General features: G+C 32.5%; 1 protein-coding gene across 1 annotated transcript; it reads left to right on the forward strand.

Annotated features, from left to right (window-relative positions):
- The first annotated feature begins 2,684 nt into the window (after positions 1-2,684).
- On the forward strand, positions 2,685-16,184 carry LOC137821227 (Pseudouridine synthase family protein). Its single transcript, XM_068625722.2, has 12 exons — positions 2,685-2,898; positions 3,010-3,053; positions 3,166-3,243; positions 3,765-3,865; positions 3,939-4,026; positions 4,441-4,519; positions 4,714-4,796; positions 9,807-9,872; positions 11,856-11,912; positions 14,433-14,543; positions 15,032-15,267; positions 15,880-16,184. The coding sequence occupies exons 1-12, from the start codon at positions 2,805-2,807 to the stop codon at positions 15,980-15,982; spliced, it is 1,140 nt and encodes a 379-aa protein (XP_068481823.1). The 5' UTR covers positions 2,685-2,804; the 3' UTR covers positions 15,983-16,184.
- Positions 16,185-17,672: the final 1,488 nt, after the last annotated feature.

The following is a 17,672-nucleotide window of genomic DNA, read 5'->3' on the forward strand; positions in this document are numbered from 1 at the left end:
GGCCCAAGTCCAAAGCCCAAGCCCAAGCCCAAGCCCAAGAAGGCCAAAGCCCAAAGAGCCCAAGTCCATCCCATGAGGGGCAAGGCCAAGCTTTGAAATACTCTTGTATAGTTTTAGGAGGTGTGGTTATTAAATAAAGGTGTGTGAAAATGTAAAATAAAGTCACATTGTCCATGTGACTTAGGAGAGTGGTGTAGGTGTAGTTTTTGGGAGGTGTCATAGTAGAAAAAGGTCACACCTCCCATGTGACTTGTTTTTGGTGGGAATTTCAAATGAGTTTATTTGAAATTTCCCACCTATTTTTCAGCACCTTAGGCTATAAATAGAGGTGCTTCCTTTGTAAAATTGAGATTGGAATTAATCTAAGAAAACTCTACTCAAATTTTGAGTGAACTTTGGAGAGCTTTGAGCCTTCTTCTCTAGTCTTATCTTGATGGATCATTGGAGTCCTCAAGTGGCGGCATCACTCTTATCTAGGAGCATTCCACACTTCTAGTGGCGAGATCATCCAACATTCTTCCATCTTCATGAGCACTCTCTTCTCCTTCCTTTCTTCTCTTTCAATTGTTCATGTTGTCTTGTGTTCTTGAGTTTTTTTTGGTTTGGTTTTTCTGTTTTTCCAGCACCTATGTTCTGTTCTTGCCTTTTAATTTCAATTCTGTTGTTCCTTTTAGTTTCTCTTCTTTTTTGGTTCAATTTGACTAAAATTGGTTCATCCAAATGAGTTTGGGATTTGGTACTAGTTTTTGGTGAGTTCTTGTCTTAGAACAAATGATCCAACTCTAAGAAAAGTGCCTCTATAATGTCCAACTCAAGGTGATTCCTAAGAAGGTCAATAATCATTCTCTATATGGCTAGTGGAATCACATCATTTCCCCCTTTACCTCGTCTAGTAAAATCGTGACCCACACCTCTACCATGTCTTCCACTGAAATTTTGTTAATGAACCACGGTATTCATCAACACCTTGTTAGTCTCATTGCTGTAAGTGAGAAGTGGTGTCTCAAATTTTTCGTTCTTACTAAATGATTAGAGATAACACTTGTGTGATCAATGGCATGGGATGATTTGAGATCAAACTTGATTGTATTGTCGTTGAGACCTCGTAAGAACTGTATTGCGTAGCTTGTGGTCTGATAGGTTATGGCACAAGTAATAACACCACAACCACATGAGTTTACACAAGAACATTGTGTCAACAATTTAAACATCTTTAAAGCCTCACAAACATTTTTAATCTTATGAAGTATTTTGACACCATCATATCTCCTTGCAAGGTTGCAAAGCAAAAATTATCACCTTGCGAAAATCTATTTCACACATCATTCCAAACGTCAACAACAAGATCCATCCACAAAACGAATTTAAGAATTGAAATTGTCATCGCACCGTGAGGTCAAGAAACCACCATTTGATTATACGGATAGCACGTTTCGTGCATAGGATCACTGAGGGGTGTTGGCGGGAGACTTTCGTCAACAAATTGCAACTTGCTCTTCGATCGCAGGCATGTTTGCATAGATTGTACCCATTCATGATAATTGTTCTTGTTAATAGGGAAGGAACGAGAAGAATGGTCAGATTTTGATTGGTGTTGAGATAGTATGTTGGAGGGATTAATGAGATAGTATAAGGTTTGGCTTGCTATGATGAAAGTATAAGGAAAAAAAAAAACAGAAATAGGCTATAACTCCTAAAAGCTCTTCTACCATATTAGTTTTATATGTCATTTAAAGAAAGAAACAATAAACAAGAAAAAATAATTAAAAAAAACTATGTTTTATTAATCTAATAATTGGTACATACCTATTTAGACTATTGAGTACTCTATTAACAGAGGACAAAAAAAAACAGAAATGACAATGCAATTATAATTGATAGAGCAAACTGATGCAGTTATAAAAAAAAACTCAAATATTCATGAGATGAGATTTATCATCTAATAAGTACTATTAATTTATAAAAAATAAAAATATTAATTAATCTAAAAAAAAAGAATTTGTATTTATAGTATGAACTATACCAAAATATAACACTAATTTAAGATTATTAAAGAATAGATGGTAGGAATTTGATACTTTGTCTTTTTCTTGCTTCTAGGTGGGTCTGGGCGTGAGTGTGATTTTGACTTCCTAAAGTATGTAAGGTCATTGCTTTGTTACTTAATTGAGATGATAATTCTGTCGCAGCGTTAATTATTACAAAGAATCCAGCTAAGATATTTTTCTGTTAATTTATTGTGTGTTTCTAATGATGATTTTTTTTTTGTATATCGGTGATAATAAAATATTTTCATATTTATTATTTTTCTTTTACGGGACATGACAGGTCTTTTTCTTCTCTTCAAAGTATTTTTTTGAGGTTTTCGTGAACATCAGGATGCAAAATAGTTTAGATTAATTAATGTAACGTGAACAAATTTTAAGGAAATAAATTATTTAATAAATTCCAAGGGAAATTTTGCTAATAACGAGCTAGTATTGAGTGGACCAAGTTTCATATTCTATTCTGAAATTTATAACTTTAATTTCGTATAAATTTTTTAAAATACTGACTTTTGACCTAATTTTACCAATTAACTTATTTGGTCATGAAATAACCGTGCATTTCTATTTTATTATTTTTTAAATGTCACACCAAATTACCTAACAAAGTTGAAACGACACGGCATGCAAAAGCGTTCGCAATTCAATTGTGTCGTTTAATCTAATCGGGCGCAACGACGTTGTGAAGACTGTCGTTTTGGCAGCCACTACCTTCCAAATTGCAATCTTTCTTCTCTTTACGTCAAGTGAAAGGGGAATATGAAGAGAAAGAGAGAAGGCGAGGAGGGCATGGATATCGTGTGGCAGACTCCAGCGAATCCCCCGCACCCGCAAGATTACGTCTTTCGAAACGGTAACGTTCCAGTATCGAAGACGTTCCACATATTCCAGTGATAAGGACGAAAATTTACTACGAACTTAGAACGTGACTCCTTTTTTTGTTTGCTTGTTGGAATTTGTGCAGGAATACGATTTGTTAGACCATACTACTTTGAATTCATCGCTCATGTAATTTGTTTTGTTTTTCTTATTCAATTTTTTTATTATTTTAAAATCTCTCTTCTTTATTTGTTGTAAAAATCTCGATTAAACCCTATAAATGGTGTATTTGTTGTTGCAGGTTAAAAATCGGTGGGCGGGAAAAACCATTGTCGATTTATTTGCTGAAGAGTTTAAAGGTCGACCTTATGAGTATTATGTAAGAATCACGCCTACTCATTTGTGTTTGATTTTGATGATTTGTCTAATCGTAACTATAATTTACTACAAACACTGAAGTACTAGTCATTCTCTGTTTCGTATGTTGAAATTCGATCCATTGTTAGAGTATAACCTTTCGCAATATTACAATACTCAACAAAAAGGTCACATTAAGGTAGTAAAATTTGCTCTGGTTCCTGATAGGTTTGGTACCCTTGGTGAGTCGTCGATAGTTACTTCGATTTCATAATAAACATTTGATTTTATATTGGATAGTATCAGCAATCAATTAAATGCTTTGCGAGTACAGTATCCATAAGAAAAGAATGGGTACCAGAGTAATGTCCTGTGATCGTTATTATTACTATTGTTATTATTTTTATTTACAATAGATGTTTTTAACACTTTTCTGAACAAATGCCATCACTGACTTCATACTCCACTTGTTGAGTTCAGCTCAGTGAACTTGATGTTGCCCCAGAGTTTTACTTAATTGATTGTTTGTGTTTAACATTGTAGGTTAGTGCAGTGAAATGTGGAAGGATTCAAGTAGATGGTGAGATGGTACCAGTTTCATACGTAGTTAGACCATCTCAAAAGATAAGCCATTTCTTACACAGGTTTGGTTTTCAACTTCATGGTTTCATTCTATGTATTTAATAAACCTTGCAACTGATGCCACTGAGATTTCAGGCATGAACCACCTGTGATGGCTTGTGATGTTCTTATTCTTCAAAAAGAACCAGATGTGCTAACTATTTGTAAGCCGGCATCTGTTCCTGTAAGTATGCATTAACAAATGAATTATTGAAGTGCGTATGTTGTAAAACTGTGATAGCTCATGTTAAGTAAAATAATTATGCAGAGAATAAGTTCGGTCATGAATTAATTTTCCCTGAAGTTCAAGCTGTTAGGTGTGGAAACAGTAAGGATTTTAGATATATTTCTAACACCCCTTTATACTAGAGCCATTTGTGATTGAAACGTGGATCATAATTCTAATAGTATGTTAAACGCAAAGATAACAACTGATGCCTTTATATCATTTAAATAATTTCCTTCAGTTCTACCAAAAGAAGTCAGGAATTTTAATGAATTCTGTATTAGATACCTATGTAATGGTGATATACTTATTGATGGTAGTTTGCTCTAAATTTCGTATATGCTAAAGCTGTGAATTTTAGCTGTAACATAGGTACACCCATGCGGTCAATATCGGAAGAACACCGTTGTTGGCATTCTTCAAGCTGAGCATGGGCTGGCGCCTCTATTTCGTATCCAAAAATGCCTTATGGAAATACAATTTATAATCATCATAGAGATAAATGTCATTTGTTGATATGGTTTAACATTTCCAATTAGCATAAAATGTAGCTTCTTTCTTGCCCTTAATATTTTTGCACGCCTTATCTCCGTCTCACTGTATCCATTTTGTACTTGCATTTTTACCTTGACATGATCATCTCAGCTGTTCATCGTCTGGATCGCCTTGTCTCAGGACTTCTTATTTTGGCCAGAAGTGCTGCAAAAGCTGACATCTTTAGGCAACAGGTGAGTTTAGGAAGTGATGGTCTTTTGCTCTTAACAACTTTTACTTCTCAGAGATGATTTAATTTCTAATATTAAGTAATAGGTTAATCTGTTTGATTTTAAAATTTACATGACATCTAATTGGCAACTTTGTTCCTTTAGATAAGCCTTTGAGCCAAGGTAGTCAAAATCGAGTTTATGGTTGGAATTGTGAAGGGCTCACAAAATTGGAGATTGTAGGATCATAATACATATTGTAGATCCTACTCCTACATAGATATGAGATATGTACTCATACAAATAATATAAATATTTAAAAAATATTTAGTCAGAGGGTCACACTTTAAAATCCTTAATCAAACTTAAGTTCATCATATACCATAAAAAAGAAAGCTTGTCAATCAAGTCATAATTCATGAGTGACAAACAAAACAACTTAAATCCCTAATTACTTAAGTCTAGGTAGCCTAAACAAAATACCAAATTATCAATACCAACTACCAAGCCCAAGACAAAGAACACCTAGATGGCTAAAGCCTAAACAAGGAACATCTAATATAAATCTTTCAAATTACAATAAAAAGATCAAGGGATCTTCATTAGTGCCATGCCTTTCACAAAGCACATCAATAAGAAGATCCTCCCCTTGTAGAGGTGGGATGGCAAGAACATCATCCTCTTATTCTCTGCCTTGGGCTTGACCTTCAACCAAGTGTTCATCTTCTCTATTTGAATTCGGGGCATAATGTAAACGTACATTTTTATTGTCTTCAAACTTTTCTATAATCCACTCATCATCAGATAGAATATCGTCAAGTTTAAACTCCTCAAGTGATCTTCTACATTCCTTCTCATCCAATTTTGAATTATCTCTAGAATATTTTCTTTATATGGACCTAGTAAATACAAATGCAAGCATACATATAAATGATTACTAATTTACTATTTCCGTTATTTTAATTTCACAATTTTTAAGATCTTGCAATCTCAAATACACTCTACTTCCATTCACATCCAAAGGAATTACCTTTCAAACTACATATGTGAATGGAAAACCTTTGAAGCTTTGGGTGTTGATCTCCATAAGACCCCCACCGAGTTGTTGGAGTCTTTTTCCCAATTGCCTCTATAGCCAAGCCAAGGAATTACCAAAAGCTTTTCTTAGTTTTTGAAATCTTGAAGTTGAAAGTGAATCAAATGTTTCTCCTTAGGGTTAGCCTCCATCTTTTGTATACATTGCATTAGGCCAATTTTAACTTTTGTATCAACTTTAAAATTAGGAGAATAATGCAATTTCAAAGCTGGTTGTCCCACCTTTCATCAAATAATATTCCACTTATCTTCATAACTTTAAATAGAACAATAATAATTTGAATTAGTGTTCAATCTCAATTCATTCTAAAAGTAAAATCAAAAGATGAAATTTCAATTTGGAGATTGTTAAAGTACCTTTTCTTGTCATCACTAAACTCTTTTTGTATCTTTTCTTTAGCCCGATCCATTGCCTTGTAGATGAAACTCGTGGCTTGTTTCTCATTAGAATCTACCATTCTAAGCACTTCCATTCATGGTAGTAAGTATCGTACGATTCACGATACGAATCGTACGATTCACGATACGAATAGTACGATTCACGATACGAATCGTACGATATGGTTCCAGATGCCTGCAATACGAATCATGTTTAATTTTTAAGAATAATTATTTTTACTCCCGTATCGTGTGAATTGTATCACAAATTGTATGAATCGCGAAACGGTTTTGTATCGCGGCTTGGGTTTTATTTTGGGTTTTGGTGTGAACTGGGTCGGGTCACTTGAGTTGGTTTTATAATAACCCCAATTTTAATGTTTTCTTTCATTTAACAAAGGAGTTGGGCCATATAACCCAACCCAATCCAACCATTATAATATTAACCTAATTTGGTCAGTAATACAACCACTCTTTTTGAACATGGTTGTGATTATTAATTATATTTTTATATGTTTTATGTTATATTTTTTAAATTTTTATGAATCTTACTATTCACGATATGAAACGATTCACGATTCAACTATGTAGTAGCTTTATAATTGACAACATTTTCCATTACAAATTGGTCAATTTTCTCCTCGTCAACCTCTTCAACAATCTCATCTAACATCTTATAAATTTTATCAATTGTTTTTGGGATGTTAGTTGCATGAATAGATTCTAGAAAAAAAAATTCCCTTTGAACTGTTCTAAAAAGTTCAAAATAGTCCTTCTCCTCTTGTAGGTCCACCAATCAGTCAATTTAGTGCAAACGGTTTTTGTACCTGTGTGGATGTTAGGGGCTGAGTAATATTGATCCACGTCGATACGCAATGATTGCCGTGTCCTTTGTTGTCCAATTCTTCAAGTCTCTCTACCTCTTCACGTGCTTCGGTCGGCCGGCGGGGGTACCTGCGGTTGCACTTCGACGCTCAAGTCAGCGGTGATGCTCAAGTGAGAGTTCTCTGATATTATGAAAAACGTACATTTTCCCCCTTTCAGAAGTCCCTTTAGTAGGTTGACTTGGGCCTTGGCCATGTGGGCCAAGCAATTGATGGTTAGAGACATGCTTAGTGGTCTCTGGGTCGTGCTTGGTGGCCTCCTGAAATCCAGGGAGTGTTCCAGAGAACGTGTTTGACTTATTCAGCAGAGATTATAACTGCTTGTTCCACGTGTAACCACGTTCTTTATTTAATTAAATCATTTAACGCAAACCTTTCGGTCGGACGACCGGTACACTTGCCCCACAGGCTCGAGGATATGGATGGCCGAAGAGTCGTATGAGACGCATGGGATTTTCGAGGTAATGCTTGATAGCTGGCACCATTAAATGCGTGGCAGAGATGTGACGCATGGCAGAGCTGCCGTTTGGGGCTGCCACGCATTTAATGGTGCCGGCTATCAAGCACTACCTCGAAAATCCCATGCGTCTCATACGACTCTTCGGCCATCCATATCCTCGAGCCTGGGGGGCAAGTGTACCGGTCGGCACCGGACGACCGAAAGGTTTGCGTTAAATGATTTAATTAAATAAAGAACGTGGTTACACGTGGAACAAGCAGTTATAATCCCCGCTGAATAAGTCAAACACGTTCTCTGGAACACTCCCTGGATTTCAGGAGGCCACCAAGCACGACCCAGAGACCACTAAGCATGTCTCTAACCATCAATTGCTTGGCCCACATGGCCAAGGCCCAAGTCAACCTACTAAAGGGACTTCTGAAAGGGGGAAAATGTACGTTTTTCATAATATCAGAGAACTCTCACTTGAGCATCATCGCTGACTTGAGCGTCGAAGTGCAATCGCAGGTACCCCCACCGGCCGACCGAAGCACGTGAAGAGGTAGAGAGACTTGAAGAATTGGACAACAAAGGACACGACAATCATTGCGTATCGACGTGGATCAATATTACTCAGCCCCTGACATCCACACAAGTACAGTTTTCTTCCACACAATCCTACAAACTTCTTCCAAAGCATCTATTGTTCCCTTAACTACTTTCTTCAAGAACTCTACTTTGATCTCATGGTATGAAGGTGGCTTAAATCGCATGCCATCCATAATTTGAAACTGTATCAAGCATTCTCGTAAATCCTTTGCTTCTTGACACATTTAGTGGTATGACATTTCATAGAAAAACTTTTCTACATCATTTGTACAAGTACTTTCTTTTTTATCCTTCTCTAATACTTAATAGATATGGCCTATGAGCACAATGACCTCTTCAAAATATTTTTACTACTGTGCACATCCTCCTCTCTACATCATCATCAATATCAAACCTAGTTTTTTTCATTAGTCTTTGTGACAAACCCACAACAACCTCAAACAACTCCTTTTTACTTGTCACATTTTTGAGCAATTACATCCTTTTGAGTTCCTGCCAAGTGGTGCTTCATGTAATAAACCCCTCCTCTTATGATCTTTTGACAAAATTTGCATTGATTTGTTATTGGTTCTCCATCAATACACATTTCATGTTTCCAAACCAAGTCTGTTCTACTACACAGAGCATTTTTTGCCACTTTCTTAGATCAAACTTTTTGTGAGCATGGACTACCATTGTTGTCTGAAGTAGTGACAATATCACGAGAGGAGGGTTAAAATCCCCAACACCGGAAACCATTATAATGATATATGAAAAAAATAGAACTGCAAAAGGAGACAAAATAAGCAACACACAATTGTTTGCATAAAAAGAACTAGGTGGTTTTGCATTTGGAGAAGATGATTAGAGAGGCATAAGAAGTTCGAAGGAAGAGACCGTGAGTGAAGGAGAAAAAAATGAAAGTGGAGGTGGTTATGTGTGCGTAACTTCACTTCTAGTATGCTTGAGCAACCTGATTGACCACAAAGGAGTTTTCTTTTGGGGAAGCAGGTTGCTTAGTGGACAAGAAGGAAGGAGAAACATAACATCACTTGTGTAGTTACTTAAAATTGTGTGTGAAGCATAATAACTTTTTTTAATTGGACTTAGGTTTTAACCTTAAACTCTAGACACATCACAACACGAAACACGACGATTTCACTGTTTTCACAATCTTCATCGATGATCCATCAATCCTACTTTGGCATGATCTTGTGTGGGCTAATAATCAGAAATGGTGGGCAGAATCATAGAATCGTGCGATTCCACAATTTTAATCCTGATTTTAACTACATTGCTTTGAGCTCTATCCGCCTCTTTGAATATTATATATAAATAAAGTATTTTTTCTATCTATATATACTAGTTTCCTTTTTTTGTTCAATGAAAATGTTGTGATTGAAAAGTTTTAAAATAAAAAAAAAAATTAGGTAATATTCAGTTGGTACTTTACAGTATTATTTACTTATTACGATAGATTTATAAAGATAACTATTTACCTTCTTTGACATTAAAGTTCAATTTCTTATTTTGTGATATCAACATCTTGACATGCTTGTAAGACATAGTTTATTCTGTTTTATCTATAATGCCTATATCTGTAATATAATTTTTTTTATACATTATAACTATTGAGTTTTATTGTTACAGATAGAAGCTGGTTTAGTCCACAAACAGTATATAGCAAAAGTAGTTGGAGAATTTCCTGAGGATGAGGTATCTTTTATATGTTGTGGATAAGAAATGTTACAGATACCTACTTGGTATTTATTACTTTCTGCGTCCCATTTGGATGGACCTTGAAGGTTTTGGCAGTGGATTTTAAAAATGCTATTGCTATATTATAATTTCATAAAGCTTATTATGTTATTTCCTAATACATCCCGTCATCTATTTTTTATTTATTTTCTCACTTCATAATAATGGTTAAGGATATAATCAGAATTAATAATATTTAATGCTTCATTAATATTATAAAATGATTTTCAAAATGGAACCATATTTTTTGCTAAAATATCAAATAAAATGAAACACAGGGAGTATGTTGAAGAAAAACCCTGAAACTGTTTCATATATGCTTAGAATATATTCCTTCTTCCTTTGGTTAACATAGTTTGGTATAATTAGAGGGTGAACCTTGTGGTTTCTCTCCCAGTGATCTGGATGTCATTGATTCAAATCCTGAAAGTAGTCATTCTGAATGTGGGATAAGGCACATTCATCATTCCTCCCCAAACTCCTCCCAGTCTGAACCTTGTGCACTTGGCCATCCTTAAGAATTAGCTTGACATTTGCAGAACATTGATGGGAAGTATCCTCTTTCTAGTCAGTCAGCAGTATTTGGAATGTTAGATTCACGGTCACAAACTAAAGGAAAAGTAACTAAACGCTAGACTTTATCTTATCTACTTAAGTGATTAACAAAATTTGCACATTTTCTACTATGTACTTCATTTGATCTTAAAGATATTGTGGGCATATTAGTTTCTGTTCCTGCCTCTTGGGATTCACGACAGTTTTAAAAAGATACATAAAATGAGCTAGGAATATTAGTTTGCAAACAATTTAGAAGAATCCATGCCATGAATGCTTAAAAACATCTCAAATGGTTGTGTTAACCTTCGAGTGACATGATACCGGTGTATTATGGTTCATATTTTCTAAGGTCTGCTCGCAAATATAAGAATGGTGATATATTTGCTACTTATCCAAGTTTCTCACGCCAGACATGGAATAAGCAGTTACTTCGTGAATGTGTTGAAAAATTGTGTAATTTACTATTGCACATAGAAACTTTCTACAGTAGTAAAAGAGGGCTATCTCTCGAGCTATCCTCTCTGAAAGATCAGTTCAGTGGCCAAGAAAGAAGCAAGTAGGAATGAGAGGAAGTAGTTGAACTTTTGAGTATATCTTTTTCTTAGAGAAAGCAACTGATCACATCTGGGATGTGTCTAAATTGAAAACCTCTGTTTGAGAGGCATTAATTTCCCACTTATGAGAAGCTTTGGTCCCTGAAGTGTGAGAGTACAAGTGAATGCAGGTAGCAACATGCACTGTAGCATGTGCATGTGAAGAAGCAAAGGTTTGGGAGAAAAGTTGTTTACGTGAAAATCAGTGCATATTGCTGTTCATAATAATATTAACATAGGTTGAAGTTGCTAATTCCAATTTTTCCACCATGGGATTGGCTATGCTTGAAATGTTATTTTTGAAAAATATGAAATATACTTGGTTTGAGTTTAGAATTGTCAAGTTATTTTTGTAAATCTGAAAACAATAAGCAACAGTTAGGTATTAATTAACTCCCTAATTTTCGTTTTGTTTAGTTTTTTTTTTGGTAGTGGTGTTTTTTGTTTTTGAGCATGGGTTTGGTTTAGTCCCCATGTTTTTATATTTGTTTTTCTCTTCTTTTATATGCAGTTTTCCATGCCATGACATATGGTTATTGTACTTTCGGGTGTCAGCTTAGCAGGGATGTAAAAATCCATAGTGATGCCGCCTAACATGTGAATTAAAAAAAAACAGGCAATTCCAAATGGGTCATGGTTAACTAAAACTTCATTCAGAGATGTCTAGTCATATTTGTATTTGAGTGAACTTTAATTTGCCTAATATATTGATTTTAACTATTGATAAATAATTTTTCAACTGAGTTAAAATTTCATACTTCTCTAATTTGACCATGTTTTAACTTTTCAGCTAATTGTCGATGCCAATATTGACTATAATGCACGTGAAGGAAGGAGCACAGCGGAGGTGAGGCCTTGGGATCCTACATGCTTTTTTGTTATTGAACTTTTGGATGCATTTTCATTGTTTTTGTTTTCATTTTCAGTTGATATGTTTTCACTAATAATTATAGAAATGTCGCTTTGTTTGTGATCAACATGTTTCCTATTTTCAAGAATTTGCAAGAATCCTTTTAGGAAGAAAGTGCTATATTTATAATTTTAATATTAAGGCATTGAAGGAAAAACACTTTTATGATTTAGCTATTTTTAGTTAATTTTCTACCTTCTGTGATAAATGCTAACGCAACCTTTCTTTTGGATGTTTTGCCATTTCTTTTTTTCTTTTACTGAAATATAGTCTATTGTTATAAATTTTGGTCATTTGAATAATTTATTTTCTTTAACTGCCAAATATTTATCTAAATATAAATAACATATTAGGCTAAATAATTATCTAAATAGTACAATTTACTCTAATAGTTTAGAATTAAGTTCTATTATGAACTTGATGTTATTAATTTTATTTTTTCATTTCAAATAAAGAAAGAGAAATGATAATTGTGAGCTTTTAAAAAATAATTATTTAAAAAATTGGTTTGGAAAATAATTTCTTAAAAAATTATTTTAAAGAAATATTTTATAGAATATAATAATTTAGAAAAGTAATCATTTAAAGAAACATTTATTTACAAAAATATATATTTTAAACAATAATTATTTAGAAAAGTATGTTAATAAGAAAATTTCATTAATAAAATTAACATATATAAATTTGAAATATTTTTTTTTGAAATTTTGGTTTGAAAATTTTATTGAAAAAAACGATTTATTTTTTTATAAAATAGTGAAAAATGTTTTATATAATTTAAATTACTGATTTGTGAATAAATATAATAATTTAAATATTTATAAATATAATAATTATTCAAAAAAGTAGTAACTTATAAAAATATTTTTGTATAACATTATTCCTTATTATTGTTTGTTATCATAATTATTTTATTAATTGTGTATGATTAAAAACAAATTTTAAAATTGTATAAATAAAAAAATTGAAAATTGATTTAAACTATTTTTTAATATAAGAATTTATATTACATTTTTATATTTACATTTACTTAATCTGTATTTTATCTATAAATAAATAGCTATTAATATTAATTTTTTAATTCAATGCAAAACTAAACAGTCACATCTCTAAATATGTAATTTTCTTATAAATTAAATTTGTACATTTTCAATTTTTAAATTAATTAGTTCTTAAAATAATTTATTTTCTAAATATTTTTTTTAATTATAATATTTTTAATATAATTATTTCTTAATATAATTAGTTTTCTAAATTGTTATTTTTTAATATATTTATTTTTCTAAAATATTATTCCTCAAAACCTTTCTAAAAAATTATTTTTTGAAATATATATTTTTTCTAATATTTTATTCAAAATATTTACTTTTTAAGATACAAATTTTATTTTAAATTTTAAATTGTCTTTCTATCATTTTTAAATAGAAAACAGAAAAAATAAAATCAATTTTAGAATGAAACCCAATTGTGAAATTTTACATTAAACCATGTTATTTGTGTAATTATTTGGTATAATATATTATTTAGATAAATATTTGACACAACATGCTACTGGAGGAAATAAATGATAAATATTTGAGACATGTTACTGGAGGAAATAAATAATAAATATTTGACACCACATGCTGCTGGAGGAAATAAATGATAAGTGTGTATTATGAAACTTTTTGGGCATATTTTTGTAACTATTTTTCTCTTCAACCGTCATCCAGTTGATTAACTACTATTTAGGACTGATATAGACGCCTTCCTTCAAGTTCTTAAGTACATTTTTAAGACAAAAAAATCAGCCATGGAATCAGTCAACAATTGTGTTCATTTAACTCATGTTAAGCAACTAATTTAGAAAAATCTGCTATTCAACTTTAAATATGGAATTTATAACTAAAGTTCAGCTGAAAAAGTTGTCAGCTGCCTTGGTAATATATGTTTTTGGAGAGTCTCACTTACCTTTTGATGGCAAGCCCTGACATAATGTTAAAGTTGCACATTGGTAATTGGTTGGTGGTCATGGGCTCAAATTTGGAAGAAGTCTCTTTTTGCATATTCAAGGGCAGGGCCTTTTAAAATGACCTTCTGTCATGTCTTTTGTGTAGCAAGGAGGCCTTTTAGCATCTTTTTTATTAACTGCATTGCTTTTGTCATAGTTCAAAATATATATCTCAGAATTAGAGCAATATGTTACAGAATTGGAGTCCAAGGCAATATATATTCCAACTCAACAAGGTTAAAATCATAAGAGATGCAAATAGAACAAACACCATGGATTCCTTTGTCTTTGCTAAATGATCTGATGTGCAAAACTGAGACGCATATGACAGCTAAAACAAAAATGTTTGTGATTATGTTGGGTATTCTTATTTTATAATGTTTCAGTAGTAGCTAATATTGTCAGAGGAAAAGTGATTTTGAGGTATCTAATGGGATATCTGAATGAAAATATCTTTTTTAATGAAGGTCAGAGACTCTGCAAAGGGGAAGGCTGCTTCTACAAAATTTACTCGGATTAGTACTAATGGAACTCAAAGTATCGTTTTATGTGAACCTATCACTGGCCGTACTCATCAGGTAGGAAAATGTTGGTTGATTTAGATTGCCTGTTTCTTTTTATTCAAAACTTAAGCTGCATATTTTAATATCTTCATATCAGACTCTCCATATTTCTGATATTTGGTTTAAACATTGCTATCTTGTGTAAACCTCCCTAATGAAAAAAAATATTCTATTATTTCGATGTGTTGTTTTTTGAGGCTTATATCTCGCATTACATGGACTTTGATACCATAACACATGCTTGCACGGAAATGATGTGTCACAATAGTCAATGACAAGATATTCCAAAGCAGGCCTCTAGCCAGCCATTCTGTACTGTATAGGAAAATGTATGAATGTCATTGTTTCTGTACAACTTACGGAATACAAGAGATGAGATTAACACAACATATGTAGTTGGAAATATTAATTCAACTATGACCAAAGACATCCTTCACTTTATTTTTGTTCAGTTTATTACAATTTGTATATGGTGCTTAACATACTATATACCTCTGGTGTAGATACGTGTTCATTTACAGTATTCAGGGCACCCAATAGCCAATGACATGCTGTACATCTCAGAACAAACTGTTGATCGATCTGTCAAAGGGTTGAGTGCTGATAGATCAGCTCGCATATCTGATGTTTCTCTGACACCAAATTTTGATGAAGTGCTCAATGCATGCGAAGCAAATTCCAATGAAGATTTTATCATCGATCCAATGTGTACAAATTGTCCAAATTTGGAACCCAAAGGGTAAGAAATTATCTTAGAAAACAATATTTGCTGCTTTGTATATTGTAAAAAGACAAAGATGTCTGGGTGACTTGAAGAAAGTTCAGAGTAGATTTGCTCGTACTCAAGTCTTTTGTGTAGCTGTCTAAACTATAAAGTAGAAAGGGCACACCATAATTTGGTTGAGCATAATTAGAGAAAAAATCTAACATACCATTATGATTCAATGCTTCATAAAAAATGTTACAGGTTTTACAATTTATCTGCTCTGAGGACACGAGGATATTAGAATTTGGTTAAATATTTATTGGAACAAAGTAGGAGCTTTAAGTTGCTGATTGTTGTTCACCTAAGCTTTGTGTTTTGAGTATGACGTTGTAGATGCCATTGTTGATCTAAATAAGTATTTATTGTTTTTTTGGTGCAAAATTATGTCATATAACTTTCAATGTTATACTTCTGTTTTTGGCTGTTTTGTGATTGTTTTATGTTTTAATATATGGAACACACCAGTTTATCTGTTCTATAGCAAGACTTGAAACTTATAATTCTGAAGATTCTTTTCTGCCTTTGTTTTAAATCTCAGACAGCTTGACCATTACGTTTGCTTCTGTCGAGCTTTTATAATTGCAGATATGATGGTAATGAAGAAGGACTATGGCTACATTGTTTTTGTTACTCGGGCCCTGGATGGACGTACGAGTGTCCATATCCTGATTGGGCGAAACTTAGCTAGACAGTCTTATTATATATCTTTCATTGTACATTTCAAACAAATATGCAACGGCTTGTTTTATGAGTTTTCTGTTTGGTGAAAAGCTGTTTAATCTTTTGCTATTAAGGGACACTTGATTGGAATGATCAATTATTGTTACTATTGATTGTTTCACGTAGAAAAATCAATAGATTATTCTATTTTGAAATTACTAAATGTTTTTTTATAGAACATATGTACTTTTACCTTTTTGGACAAGACATTTGTAACTTATACCGGATTGCTTTGCATTTACCGACATTGTGAGTGGAACACAGACGCCTAAGAGGAATGTAACAATTGTCTGCAAGTAGAGTACGGGTCAATGGCGAGAATTGAGTGGAGTGTTCTATTGTTTGTATCTTTTATCATTTCTTTATTTGTGTTTAGGAAAATGGTCGTTACCTTTGTTTTCTAGTAGATATGCCCTTCAGAAAAATGGATGCAGCAATAGATGTAACAATTCTTCAACAAGTTTTACTGCTTTAACACTGTAGTTTTCTATTTTGCATTAGTTTTTAATGGGATTACCTCTTTAGTTTTATTTGAAATTTCATTGCATTTTTATTACCTCTATTATGGTTAATGTGTGATTATGGTATTTTAATATTTGTTTTTTCTTATAATTTTCTGAGTTTTTAATTATTGCAATAATGTCTTGTTAGTTTCTCTTTATTTTAAACTCCTAACACTTTGCCTTTTTTTCCCATATATAATTGATTGTTTAGAAAAAAAATGGTATGAAATTATTTGGAAGATTCAAGAGTTAGAATTTTGAAGGATTTTGGAGGGTGTGACCAGGGTTTCAAAGGGGAAACTTGGGAATTTAGTTTATGGTAAAATAGTTTTTATTTGATTAATTGGAGACAATTGTATTCTAATTAAGATTTTATTTTCTTTGGATATAAACATGCAAAAAATAAGATTGATTAATTACTGACCGCTTAATCATTGGATTATGAACTTGAAGGAAAATTATGTACAAATTTCACATTAATTTTTTTATTAAAGCTGTTTTATATTGTTGCGTGTATTAATAATTTTAATATCTGTCCTGAAAATTAAATTGTTGAAATTTTTTAATGCAGGTTAAGTTGTTTAAAATTAGTGTTGAATTGGGTACTGTGATGAAATGAATGACGTGAGTGAACCATCCTCTGTTTCCGAAAGATACCAACATTCTTGGATAAGAATTCTAGTAGTAGTTAAATTTCAGAAGCCCTCTTCAGCTAGTTATTATATGAAGTCATCTGGATCTTCTCCGTTTAAGTGTCATGTTGATATTTCATCTCCTTTTTAGTTGATATATGATATCTAAGTTAACAATTTCAGAAAATAAAATAAGTAAAGTTATTACTTTTGTTTTTGAAAAATGTAGGGACTAGCATTAGGTTCTTGAAAGAAACTTTCAAATAGATGGGTTGGGGTTGATTCCTTATTTGGTTACTTTTCATTAGTAACTTCATTTTCAGATGGATAATAAGTGTTGTCCTAAAACTTGAATTCATGTTCTAATAATTGCCCTAATTATTTAAAAATAAGACACAATTTTAATATTTTAAACTATTATAATATGATTGTATCATTACAAAATAAAGCATAAATAAAAAACGTGGTAAAAATTTGTGGGTTTATAAAATTTGGTGCTCTCAATACTTGGAGGTCTTATGTA

The sequence above is a fragment of the Phaseolus vulgaris genome, chromosome 9 (assembly GCF_051622355.1).
Source record: "Phaseolus vulgaris cultivar YP4 chromosome 9, ASM5162235v1, whole genome shotgun sequence".
NCBI lineage: Eukaryota > Viridiplantae > Streptophyta > Magnoliopsida > Fabales > Fabaceae > Phaseolus > Phaseolus vulgaris.

What these genes read in the sequence shown, in the direction of transcription:
- LOC137821227 (XM_068625722.2), top strand. Translation starts at nt 2,805, where the DNA reads ATGAAGAGAAAGAGAGAAGGCGAGGAGGGCATGGATATCGTGTGGCAG. An exon ending in GTAAGCCGGCATCTGTTCCT is followed by an intron (nt 4,027 to 4,440) that starts GTAAGTATGCAT and finishes GCTGTAACATAG; the next exon opens with GTACACCCATGCGGTCAATA. An exon ending in TCACTGGCCGTACTCATCAG is followed by an intron (nt 14,544 to 15,031) that starts GTAGGAAAATGT and finishes CCTCTGGTGTAG; the next exon opens with ATACGTGTTCATTTACAGTA.